The sequence below is a fragment of the Leucoraja erinacea genome, chromosome 8 (genome assembly GCF_028641065.1).
Source record: "Leucoraja erinacea ecotype New England chromosome 8, Leri_hhj_1, whole genome shotgun sequence".
NCBI classification, from domain to species: Eukaryota; Metazoa; Chordata; class Chondrichthyes; order Rajiformes; family Rajidae; genus Leucoraja; species Leucoraja erinaceus.
In genome coordinates, this window is record NC_073384.1 from 63,982,136 (window position 1) to 63,995,430 (window position 13,295).

The 13,295-nt window shown below is 41.9% G+C and overlaps 1 protein-coding gene across 1 annotated transcript in view; it reads right to left on the minus strand.

Moving 5' to 3' along the window:
* LOC129699782 (ribosomal protein S6 kinase alpha-5-like) overlaps positions 1 to 13,138 on the minus strand; it is a 63,853-nt gene extending 50,715 nt beyond the window's left edge. Inside the window, exons 1-2 of the mRNA XM_055639866.1 lie at positions 12,954 to 13,138; positions 227 to 298 (exon numbers count right to left, since the gene is read on the minus strand). Coding sequence (XP_055495841.1) covers positions 227 to 298; positions 12,954 to 13,008 — 127 coding nt within the window. The 5' untranslated portion in view covers positions 13,009 to 13,138. The remainder of the gene's footprint in view (positions 1 to 226; positions 299 to 12,953) is intronic.
* Between the last annotated feature and the right edge of the window lie 157 nt (positions 13,139 to 13,295).

A 13,295-nucleotide genomic window follows, 5' to 3' on the forward strand; every position in this document is an offset into this window, starting at 1 on the left:
TGATACCTGATCATAGAGAATTCAAATACGATCTTCATTCATCAATATACAAACAGTTCCAGAAAATAACATTAAGAAGAGTATTGGAACGCAAAACAAGGGTCAACTAATGTCACTTTTTTTAAATCTCTCCTTTAACTAGCTAGGTGCTCTGATTTTTTAAAATCTAGTTCTGAACAAAATGAACATATTTTGTTAAAGATTGATAGTTCTACCCAAAACTTACCTCCTGTTCCCAGAACCTTCAGTAGCTCGAAATTTTCTAATCCAACTCTTTCTCTATGTCCAGTGAGGTTAGCTGCCAATTAAAAACACACGCTGAGTAACAAATACAACCCATTTCCCCTCAAAATGTTTACACTCAACAGCATTTAAAACAGAAATTAGGAGAAGCATTCTGAAGGTCATGCAGTACCTGTGGGGAGAGGGAAAAAAAGTCATTTTATGCTTCATGAGCATGGAGAAAGAAAACTCCATCAGAATTTATCTGACAGATGGCCGGAAAGGGTATGCCAGAGAAATAACATTACAAAATGAGATTCAGTACAGTAGGATCAACTTCATTTATACAGTGGTCAAGGGTTTCCACTATGTTGCAAGAGTTTCCGCTGCAGTGCAATCCAGTGCATGTGCAACTTATGCCTGTTTTGAAGCAAGTTAATTTTCTTGAGATTTCATTCCAACTCATTTGCTTATCTACAAAACACCCAAACATATTGGGATATATTTCTGTAGCAATTAAAAAAAAACATTTAAAAACATCAGCTTGTCTTGTTCAATGGCAAATTTTGTGGTGATTTGACATTTTATTCATGGAATGGAGAAATAATTTGAAAAGCATTCATATATTGCCCAAGTTGGACAAAACTGCTGGAGAAACTCAGCGGGTGAGGCAGCATCTATGGAGCGAAGGAAATAGGCAACGTTTCGGGTCGAAACCCTTCTTCAGGTTATATTTCTTATGCTTTGACTTTCAGATGGACTCCCGGTTTTGAGAAAGCATCCAAAGGTTAAGTTGAAGATAGGGCTTTTGAGAGGTTTCTGAGAAGTGTGGAGGCAAAAGGCCCTAAAATACAGTGATGTTCAAACGACATCCTGAGAGAGGTTGAGATTAACTGGGAAGATTTGAGACCACAGTTTAGAAATTGTTCTAACTTTTAATGGCATTGACACAAACTTCCATTATTTAAGAAAATTCCATGAAAACCAAGATCTTTATTGCAAAGTACACAGGTTTCATGAGTAACATTGCTACGAGGGTAAATTTCAACAGGGTTCTCTTACAATGTCTCCCAGGTGCCAGCAGTTGTGATCTCTGAGACCAGATCTTAAAAAGAGCATGTAAAATAAAAAACAACAGGAGTCGTCCCTACTTAATAAATGAATGCTTATACTTTGGTGAAATCCGCATGTTTATCGCCCTGTCCCCATGGCTTAAAGGTAAAGTAGATCAAGTCTTTCTTCTTTTGCTTCCTTGTGTAGCTGTGAGCAGCAAACTATGAGATGGGGCACAACTCAGGCCTTAAGAAGGGTCTCAACGTGAAACGCCACCTGTTCCTTTTCTCCAGTGATGATGTCTGATCCGCTGAGTTACTCCAGTTGTGTTTTTCAACAGCAGATTACATTGTTACTGAAGCAGAAAGTTTTAGTGACCTTGATTTCAATGGGAAAACCAGGCGAGGTACAAGTGTGAAGGCTTTATTTTAAATTGCATGAGGTCACAGATCTCAGTAAGGATTAAGAACATAATTTGAGTGTTGTCTCTTTAAATAGCAAGATTAACAGATTTATAAAATCTAGTTGTTCATTTAGGAAATAAAAACTGCCATTTTCAGACCAGTGAGAGTAAAATATGCTGGAAATAAACTTCACATGTTGAACTGTTCCGGATGCTATTTGGGGGAGGTTTCCACTGCAAGACAAGCAGTAGGGCTAACAAAATGTTAGGAGTTGAACCTCTCACTGATCACTGAAATAAATGAGTGCAATATTGCTCTACATGAGGTTGGGCCATCTTCAGCAGCACTATGCAATGTTTTATGTAGGGAGGAACGGCAGATGCTGGTTTACACCGAAGATAGACACAGAATGCTGGAGTAACTCAGCGGGACAGGCAGCATCTCTGGATGGAAGGAATGGATGACATTTCGGGTCGACACCCTTCTTCAGAAGAATTTGAAGAAGGAAAGCGACTCGAAACGTCACCCATTCCTTCTATCCAGAGGTGCTGCCCGTCCTACTGAGTTACTCCAGCATTTTGTGTCTATGCCATGTTTTAGTTGTGCAAAGGAAACTCTAGGCTAATGGCTTATTTTTTTACTGATACAGCAAGTTGTACCATCTGCAGCTTGAGGCTAAACATGCAGGGAAGCAACACGCACCATCTCCAGTGGTGAGATGGGGATCACTATGTGAGTCCAAGTTGACCTGTCAAGAAGCAAAGATTAAAGAAGATGAAAGCAGCAAAAAAACATAAACTTTGAGCAAGATAATAATCTACACCTGGTCCTATACACTTCACATTTAGAGTGTTCAGAACTAACACTGCCCCCCCCGGTGCAGATGTTTTCGATGATGCTTACGAGGAAACTGTACAGAAAAGAAGCATATACAACTTGGTGAAGAAGGCCTTGAGCCAAGAAAAAAATGTTGCATGACTAGCATCAAATCAACGGAATCCAATGGAATATGTGCAGGGCTACGAAGCCTGGACTACTGATTCGGAGAGATAAGTCCAAATAGGCAGCTCAATAATTTAACTGTAGTTAATTTACTAAATTCTGAAATTTAAAAGATAGTACCGTTAATCGTGATCACAAAACTATAATTTTGTTGTTTAAGTCCCATCTGGTTGACTGTTGCTTTCAGTGAAGGAGCCCCCTTGCCCCCCCCCCCCCCCCCCTTACCTGCTGCTGTGACATATTTCATTTCAGAACCATCCTATGCATTTGACTAAACTGCCCGCTGTAATGGACTGTAATGGACTCAGTGATGATCAACAAATGCTTACCAGTGACATCTGTGTGCAATGAATGAACACAAACAACAATGTTCTCACTTCGATGCAAGATACTGATGAAAAGTCATTACACACAAAATATTAATTCACTGTCATCTGAATATCTCGAGTATTTTTGGCTTTATTTCGCATTTCAAAACGTTGAGCAAGAATGACATATAACAAGATATTGTATCTCGGGAATTCTGTTTCATCATTCTTTAAATTATTCTTGTTCAGCTCAAGAACACAGAACCATTCACCAATGAAAATAGTAGCATTTGCTTGACAGATCATCATAAGTACATTTGTTATCTTATCTCTATGGTGAATTACATAAAATAGTAAGGAGAAAACAGAAGGAAAAGCATGATGAAGCAATTTTTTAAATGTTCAATGAAATGGCATGAATATAATTTACCACAGTTCATTCCTGTTAACTGAATATTATTAATTGGTTAAATAAATGTCTAGTTGTTCTAATTAAGACAAGCAAATAAAACTACGCTCTCATTCTGCAACTTGTAATCTTTGACTAACAGGACTGCTGGTATTATGGTGCTCTTTTGGTTTCCTAGCTCTGCAGAAAAGTAACACAGTCCTGTTATTTAAAGATTGCAGGTTGCAGAATGAAAGTTCAGTCACTTTCCCTGACTGATAGTACATTTGTTTTGCAGAGTGACCATGTCAGAGAACATTGAATCCTTTCTCAGAAATTGTACACTATTGAAACTAACGGCCATAGAACAAGATTAGCTCCTCCACATTCATTTGTTCTTTAGATCTTATCATTGTTACTCTCGCCAAGAGAAGTATCTTTCTGCAGAGCATCAAACATTTTCTATGCCAACCGGCAAAATAATGCCAATCTTTCCCTAACATAGTAACTTCTTCAACCCTCTTATCAATGGCAGAAAACATTCAAAAAGTCTCTGATCTAAGTTAATGAAAGAGAGTAAGACAGTACAGGGGTATCACCTTCAATTGACACAAATACATCGATAGATGCTCCTGAACAGATCATCAGTGATGTAAACTGGGGTCATTGGGTGTTTCGGGTCTTTCAACATCAGACACCCTCACCCAGGCGACCCAGCCGTGGTTGATCAGAGCACGACTTGTGTTCAGGTGGCATTTGCTCCTCCCCATGGACCTCCTCTCCTGATCCAGAGCCATCTCGAGGCCTTCTCCGCTGCCTCTGTGGTGTTCTTGATGGCCCTTCTCCTTGCCACTCCGTTTATGCCCAGTGCACTCAAGGCTTTGTAGAGCGATTGCCCTGCAAAACCTCTGCAGCCAACCACGATGGGCATACACCTTGCCTTCCAGCCCTGCTTGCGGCAGTCTATGACCAGCTCATCATATTTGGCCATCTTCCTCTCGTGGGCCTCCTCCAGACGGTCCTCCCACAACACTGTCAGTTCCAACAAGACAATGTTTTTGGTCGCCTCTGAGACCAGGAGGATATCTGGTCTCAGGGTGGTCGTGGCAATGTGCTGTGGTAACTTCAGCTGTTTCACCAGGTCTACAGAAAGCTGCCAGTCCTGCGCAGTCGCCAGGATTCCTGACGGATTCCTGGCTGCTGTGGTTCTTGGCAGCTGCACCCGTCCTTCATGAAGGTGATCATCTGGGTGGTGGGGCGTGCTCGTCTGCAGCTGCTGATTCCCATGCTGATGGCTTCTGCAATGGGTTTGAGAACCTGGTCGTGACGCCATGTTGTACCGGCCCTGCCCAAGAGCCTTTGGGCAACAGCTCAGGATGTGTTCCAACGTCCCCTTGCCTGAGCATTGCGGGCAATCTGGAGATTCCGCTTTGCCCCAGATGAAGAGGTTCGATGGGTTGGGCTGGACATCATACACTGCCTGGACCAGGAACTTGATGCTCTGTGGTTCAGCCTGCCAGAGCTCAGTCCATGTGACTTTTCGGTCCATGGCCTGCTCCCACCTTGTCCAGGCTCCCTGCTGCCTCAATCCAACCGCTCTGGTACACCTCACCTCCTCCACCACTGCCCTCACTTCCTCCTGGACCAGCCTGCGCCTCTCCTTCCCCTTGGCCTTGTCAAACTGGGGAGATGGGAAGATTCCCAGACCTGCTCTTCCCCAAGTCACTGCTCCCATCAGGACTCTGTGGCGTATCCGGGACTCTGCTTGCAGCACGGCTTTGCCGGCTCTCCACTTCCTCCCAGTTTTCACCTCCACACCTGCTTGAGCCACCTTGGGGTCGCTGGAGTCCCTGTACAGCATCACCTCTCTGGCCCGAGTCACCTTGAACTCCTCCTCCAGGGAGTTGTTTGGTGAAGCCGAAGGGGTTGGCTATGAAGGATGCTCGCTTCCTGGCTCTTTCCTTAACTTTACTGAAGCCTGAAAGATTTTCATTGTGACTTGCTCACGCTGCTTAAACAAATAATCATCAATAACATAAGGAATTATCGGGCTGTAGCTTTTCTATCCTTCATCTTGGCAAAAAAGTGTTGTTAAATCAAGCACAATGATAGAAACAATGCTAAAGAAAGCAAATAGCTAAAACGCTAACCTTCACTTGGCAAGAAATGAAGATAATGAAGAATACACTGGAGCGGGATTTTGCAAAAGCAGGGTGTATGTGGCATATGACAGACTGCGTCATTACATTTAAAAGAAAGATGACAGAACTAACAAAGAGAGAAGCCATTGAAAAAAAATTCCATCTCAATCCAAAAACCACTTCATACATGTCCACAAGAATGCCTGACTTTTAACTGGGAAAAAGTCTCAATATTTTGCTACATCAATCGATTCCTTTGATTCTCCCAGCCAGCCATGTCTGATTTCCTGAGCATCAAAATATCTTCACGGCTGTATTTCCATTTCTTATTTTCTACATTGGAGTTTCAAAAACAGACTTTTTGGCTGTGCTTCGTCCAAGTGACATAAAGGATATTTTCCTGAAGGCATAAAGATCAGGATTAAGTTGCGCTGACTCAAAGAATGAGACAATGTAAAACTTCTTAGACTGATCACTTGGACAAAATCACCAGAAACATCTCTTTTACTCTGGTGGTTTCCACCTGGTTGTTGAAAAGGAATGGTTGATATTCTGAGAGTTCTGAGATATTCTGAGAGTTTTCATACATAGAACCAAACTATGATCTTCATGATATATTTGTTTTTAAACGTATTCAATAAATAAATGCTCAATAAGGGATATATAAAACGTTCTAACTTCTCAAGCCTCCCTTAAGAGAATGGCCCAGAATGATTGATCATTTAATTCTGCTCTTGGGGCACATCAGTGCTGTCCAGCACTGAGTTCTGTAGCAGTTCCAGATTGACCGAAATGCTCTCCTAACTTTGCATGAAGTCTTCTGAGAAGGTTGGAGATAAATTCCCAATGCCACCACTTACATTTTGTCACACATGCTTCCAAATGAAGCATGTAGACTTGTAATCTACCCTGTTCAATCCTTGAGGTACCTGTATAGGTTCTGGTGCACAGTGGTGACAGAGGGTCCTGCCTGTCCTCCTTGTGTCATGTGGGTTAGGTTACAAGGCTGGAGTTAGAAGGAAAGGTGGAAAAGCAATTCTCGTAGCTCCTAAAACTCTATAGTGATAAAGACAAAGAAGTAGGAGCATCCCGTCGAACAAAGATAAAATGTAAAATGTAATGTTATGAAAGAAAGTGGGAGATTAAAGGATCAGTAGATGGTGATCTGCTTTCTTAGAAGCGGGTCACATCCTATATGATCGCAATGCTCACAAGTCAGAAGATCATTTTCTTCGGTTTAGTTTAGTTTAAGGATTGGAAGGGTTCCTTCCCTTCCAGCTTGAGAGAGGAGGAGAACTGCTTGAAAGTGGGCATGCCATGAAGAGACTCTGCAATGGAGCAGTAAAATGGAGACACAATAAACTGAAGATGCTGGAGACTGGAGCAAAAAAAAGTGCTGGAGGAACTCAGCAGATCAGGCAGCATCTGAGGGGAAATGAACAATCGACGTCACAGGTCGAGATTCTTCATCCTGAGCCAAAATGTCATCTGTCTATTTCCCTTCACATATGCTGCTTGAGTGCTGAGTTCCTCCAGCAGTTTGATTTTTGTTCCGTCCCAGTTTGTTGGGACATATACCAATTATGGGTGACCTTATCCTGGAAAACATTAAAGATACTTAGCATTAAAGTGCTAACAATATGGTTGTCACTTTGAATTGCTGTGCTTGTATGTCTTACCGTTGCCATGCTCTTCTTTGAATTTATTGTTGACCAGTGTGAGTTGAAACATAGAAATATAGAAACATAGAAAATAGGTGCAGGAGTAGGCCATTCAGCCCTTCGAGCCTGCACCGCCATTCAATATGATCATGGCTGAGCATCCAACTCAGTATCCTGTACCTGCTTTCTCTCCATACCCCCTGATCCCTTTAGCCACAAGGGCCACATCTAACTCCCTCTTACATATGGCCAATGAACTGGCCTCAACTACATTCTGTGGCAGAGAATTCCAGAGATTCACCACTCTCTGTGTAAAAAATGTTTTTCTCATCTCAGTCCTAAAAGATTTCCCCTTTATCCTTAAACTGTGACCCCTTGTTCTGGACTTCCCCAACATCGGGAACAATCTTCCTGCATCTAGCCTGTCCAACCCCTTAAGAATTTTGTACGTTTCTATAAGATCCCCCCTCTAAGACAGGGAGGAGTGCCATAGGAGATTTAAAAATGCTTGTCATTGTGGGAGACAAGTCTGAGGACATGAATTGAAGTCCAAGTGGAGCAGCTGTTCATTTCAAATCAACAACAATGAGAAACAGTGTCAAAATGATGGCTTCGTAAGGTAATGGAATTTATTTTACACTGAACCTGCGTGTAACAGGTAGCAGTTTATGAACTTTTCTGTCTCGCAATTTGCTCCCACCTCCTCATCCTTTGTACTTTGGTGTCCCATTATCAGTTCCAGTACAAAGCATATAGTTTCTCTGTTTAAGAGGGAACTGCAGATGCTGGAGAATCGAAGGTTACACAAAAAAGCTGGAGAAACTCAACGGGTGCAGCAGCATCTATGGAGCGAAGGAAATAGGCAACGTTTCGGGCCGAAACCCTTCTTCAGACTATAGTTTCTCTGGTTCAACAGGATATTCAGATGGAACTTGCGGAGGAGAAGGAATGATTCTTCTGCTATCCTTACTTCTGTTTTCAAAGAGATTGTTAGAACCCCAGTGCTAATCAGAATGGAATCAGAAATGGGTTTGTCTGGAGAAGGGTTCTGACCCAAAACGCCATCCAGCCATTTTCTCCAGAGATGCTGCCTGACCCGCTGAGTTACTCCAGCACTTTGTGTTCATCTTTGGTATAAGCCAGCATCTGCAGTTCTTTTTTTCTACCCTCAGAAATGGGTTTCCAGGTGTGTGGCATGGGGTACTATCTGACCCTCAGACTAACACTTTAATGGCAGTGCAAACTGCATGAACAGCACATAGACAAATACTACTTCTAACCTACATGGACATGAAAGGATTCAGATTAACTGCACAGTGAAAGCTAACCCTCATACCTAGGATCAATCCAACTTCTAGGCAAATAAATATTGCTTGAAGCTTCACATGGATTTAATATTGCATGATCACCAGGGGGCGCCACACAATGGCAGCCTCGCCAACAGTGTCTGTCTTTTTGTCTTTTTTTTGTTATTTTTAGTGTGTTTTAAAAGTTTGTGTTAATGTTCTCTGGTGTGTTTTACGTGGGGGAGGGGGTCAGGGGAAACCTTTTGTCAATCTCTTACCTTGCCGGAGATGCGATTGTTTTCTGGATCGTATCTCCGGTCGCTCTGCGGCCTAACATCATGGAGCTGGCGGCCTTGCTCGGGACTGACTTTGAGACCCACCGCGGGGACGTGGACTTACCATCAGAGCCAATCCCTTGCCTGGGATCGACGCTCCAATCCGCGGCCTGCGGATTTCAACATCGAGGAGCTCGCAGTCTCGGGTTGAGACCGATGTCGGGAAGCTCCAAACAACGCAGAAGGTTTCGACCAGCCCCGACCCGGGGTCAGATCGTCCAGCGTGGGGGAGCTGAGATTCCCTCCCGATGCAGGAGCTTGATCGCCCCGACGCGGGGGCTCAAATGCTACCGGCTACGGGAGCCAAGATCGCCCCGTCAATGGAAGGCTCGAGGCCCCCGACCGCAGGAGACCAAAGAAAGAAAGAGATTTAACTTATTTTTTGCCTTCCATCACAGTGAGGAATGTGGAGGAGTCACTGTGGTGGATGTTTATGTTAAAATGTATTTTGTGTGTTTGGTTGCTTTTTATTGGTATGACTGTATGACAAATGAAATTCCTCATATGTTGCAAAACATACATGGCTAATAAAGTATTATTATGATTATTATTATTATGATATTTTTGGTTTTCCAAAGAATATGTCTGATAAATCTTTCCACATAAACCTAAATTAGTGATCAAACTGTTTGAGTCAATAAAAGCAACTGGGAATGTCATAAGTTCTACTTTTACTGATTAAAACCACTCATCAACAAAATAGACAGCTTCATACATTGAGCCACTTTTTGGCCATTCAAAAAAGATTATTGTCAGCGCAATTATTTTTCTGGTTAATTAAACTGACAGAACAATTTCCAATTAATATACTTCATGAAAGAGGCAGTATTCCTGGCAAATTGAGCAGTGCTTCAAATATAAAATATGCTTTTGTAATCCTTGGAGTGTATTGCAGAGATTGAAGGATACAAAATCAAGCAATGTTGATAATCTGCAAAGAGGAGACTGCTTTTGACAACCAAGACCAGTTCATATTATTGTTACTGTAGCATATTGTAAATCTTTCTTGTTCATGTTCCTTAATGTGGTTTTTATAAGTACAAACAAAGGAAATTGTTTCAATCAAAATAAAGATTAGAGAATGGAGCAACTGTGCTTGTATTCACTGGAAATTAGAAGAATGAGAGAGGATCTTATAGAAACATAAAATTATTAAGGGATTGTACACGCTAGATGCAGGAAACATGTTCCCGATGTTGGGGGTGTCCAGAACCAGGGGCCACAGTTTAAGAATAAGGGGGAGGCTATTTAGAACGGAGATGAGGAAAATCGTTTTCACCCAGAGTTGTGAATTTGTGTAATTCTTTGCCTCAGAAGGCAGTGGAGGCCAATTTCTTGGATGCATTCAAAAGAGAATTAGATATAGCTCTTAGAACTAGCAGAATCAAGGGAAATGGGGAGAAGGCAGGAACGGGATACTGATTATGGATGACTAGAAATTATCACATTGAATGGCAGTGAAGGGCCGAATGGCCTACTCCTGCACCTATTGTCTATGTTTCTATGTATTGTCAGAAAAAAAGACACAAAGTGCTGGTGTAACACAGTGGGTCGGGCAGCATCTCTGCAGAACATGGGTAGGTGACGTTTTGGTTCAGGACCCTTCTTCGGGCTAATTGTAGTGGGAGGAAAATAATGTTGGGAAAGAGGAGGGGCAGGACATAGCCTGGCAGGATGGATACAGGTGAGGGTTTTTTCCCTAGGCAGATGGTTGGACAAAGGCTCGATAGGAATGGGCTAGAGGTGTGACACAAAAAGATTGAAGAGTTGTGAATTGTGAACCTGGAGGAAGGAATGTAGGTGGAAGGGGAGGGGAGCACTATGTGCATACAGGTGGGGGCACAAGGGAGGGAAGGGGGAGAGGAAGGGGGAGGGGGAGGGAGAGGAAGGGGGAGAGGTTGTAGTTGGATTCAATGTTCATAGTTGGGTTGTAAGCTACCCAAGCAGAATATCAGGTGCTGTTCCTCTAGTTTGCCTACACCCTCTCTCTCTGGCATTAGAGGAGGTCCAGACAGAAAAGTCAGCATGGGAATGGGAATAGGAGTTAAAATGGTCAGTAAGCGGAATATCCAGAAGTTCTTGGCGACTGAGCACAAGTGGCCAGCGGAACAGTCACCAAGTCTATGCTTGGTCTCGCCGATATACAGGAGGCCACACCAGATGCAGGAGTTGAAGTTACAGTTGTATTATCAAAATCTGTTCAGATGCATAAATATTACAGACCTTGTCTGCACATCTGGCCGCCCGCAGCGGCGACTGCGGAGGGTTGTGGTCCCGACCACGGGGGAAAATGGAGGAGGACTGACTAAACTTTGTGCCTTCCACCACAGTGATGAATGCTGTGGTGGATGTTTGTGTTAAATTTTTATTGTGTATTGTGTGTTCCTTTTTTAATTGTACCGCTGCTGGCAAGTTCATTTCATTGCACTTTATTGTGTATATGATGAATAAATCTGACTTGACTTGAGTATTACAATGTATCTGGGATTTTTAAATATTATTGTTGCAAACAATATACATTCAGGAATCACATTTGTTTAGAAAAGACAGATTAAAATGTGTTATATTTGTTAAACATATTGAATTATAGCATTGTTTCCATGCTGTATCTCTCCGTGACCCTATGACTCAATTATATCATTTATTTTGTTAATAATGTCAAACTGCAAAGGCTGCAGTATTTTTTTTAATATAATGTTTCCCTTGATTTGAGCTCATCATAATATGATGGCCACTAACCTAAGTGTTTTAATGTTACATATTTTAATGTTGTGTGCTTTAACTATTTGTGCTTATCACAATATCCATGTAAACTAAGAAAAACAGATAGTTAACGATGCCAGTTTTGGAGCATTTGCCATTATTTGACAGTGAATATGATTCAATAGGTGTACAATTCAATTCATTTAAAAGTACTTCAGTTCTATCAAATATTTAATTGTCATCCCTGACGGAAAAATAATTCAAAGACCAAACCTATCCTGAAAAAATAGATGAGGAATAAGAAATATTTGAAATTATCAGGAAGTCCATCAAAGGAGGATAGGTTATCAATTAAAGAGCTGACATTTCCAAAGGTTTTACACACCAAGATTTATCCAGTTTTACTCTTTTAATTTAGCTTTAGTTTTTTTTGGGGAACTGAAAAAGTACACATTTATAGTTGTGTAAGTATATACTGGTGAACTCAAAGAACATACTGCTTTGAAATTCAAAAAATAAACTTTAATATAATGAATACACAATATCAACTAAATTAAATTTTAAACATTACCCAGATGCAATCAATAGATCAAAACATCAGATTATGTGAACTACAAAACGGTCAGATTAAAACATCAAAATAAATAAACACGGTCAGTCTATTAAAGAATATTGCTACCAATACATCTAAAACTCGAGTCTGAAGTCTGAAGAAGGGTCCCGATTCGAAATGTCACCTATCTATAATAGACACAAAATGCTGGAGTAACTCAGCGGGACAGGCAACATCTCTAGATAGAAGAAATTGGTGGGGTTTCGGGTCGAGACCCTTCTTCAGACTTGCAACCAACATCTGCAGTTCCTTCCTACAACATGTCACCTATCTGTGTTCTCCTGCCATTACTCCAGCACTGTGTCTTATTTGTGTTAACCAGTATCGGCAGTTCCTTGTTTCTACAAAACTTGACTGTTTTGTTGGGGATCTGAAAGCACAAATGGTTTCGACAAGTACTCGCATGCTTTAAACATGTTGTTGGAATCCTTTCCTTCCAGCTTGTTGTTGTGTTGGTCTCAAATGCGCCACATTACACCTGCTACCAAAACCCTGATTCCCCTTTTCTCTCTCTCGCTGGTGTTTTCCCAGCTTACAACGCCATCCAAGTTATGAAAACAATGAATTATTGGATGCACCGATCCAGACAAGTCTTGCCTATAGATACACCGACTGACAAGTCAATACAGAAACACCAGGTTCAAAGTGTGCATTTAAAAGGCAGACAAAAACAAACATTTACTGGAGTCCGCACATTGGCTTATTAATGTTAAAGCAGACGGCTTTCTCCAAAATTAAATACAAATTAAATAAAATGTTCAACTGCACTGTGTAGAGACGCGGGGTTTTAAAATGTTTTGATAAGTAAACAAGACATTTATAATTTAAAACTCTTACCGTTTGTCAATTCGTGTTTTACAGTACAACTCCCCTCCTCGATGTCATCTCCCATACTGAGTGCAAATCTGCTCCGAATTTAATGCTAAAAGGCAAGTTTTTTTTGAAGAGACAGAAGGTGTGAGCTTGGTCGGGCTTTGCGCTGGATCGCCGACAGCCGCCGTCTCCGGGAAAGTCTCCCTCTTTCCGAAAACTGGTGTCGCCGCGACATCTCCCCGCACGCTGCATCACGGGAGTTGTAGTTTGGGGCGGGCTGCTCTCTGTCTATTGATGCCCAGAGAGCTGCAAATAAAACGACAATCCCCAGGGGCTCTTGTATAGGTCATGCAAGCAGCGATGGAT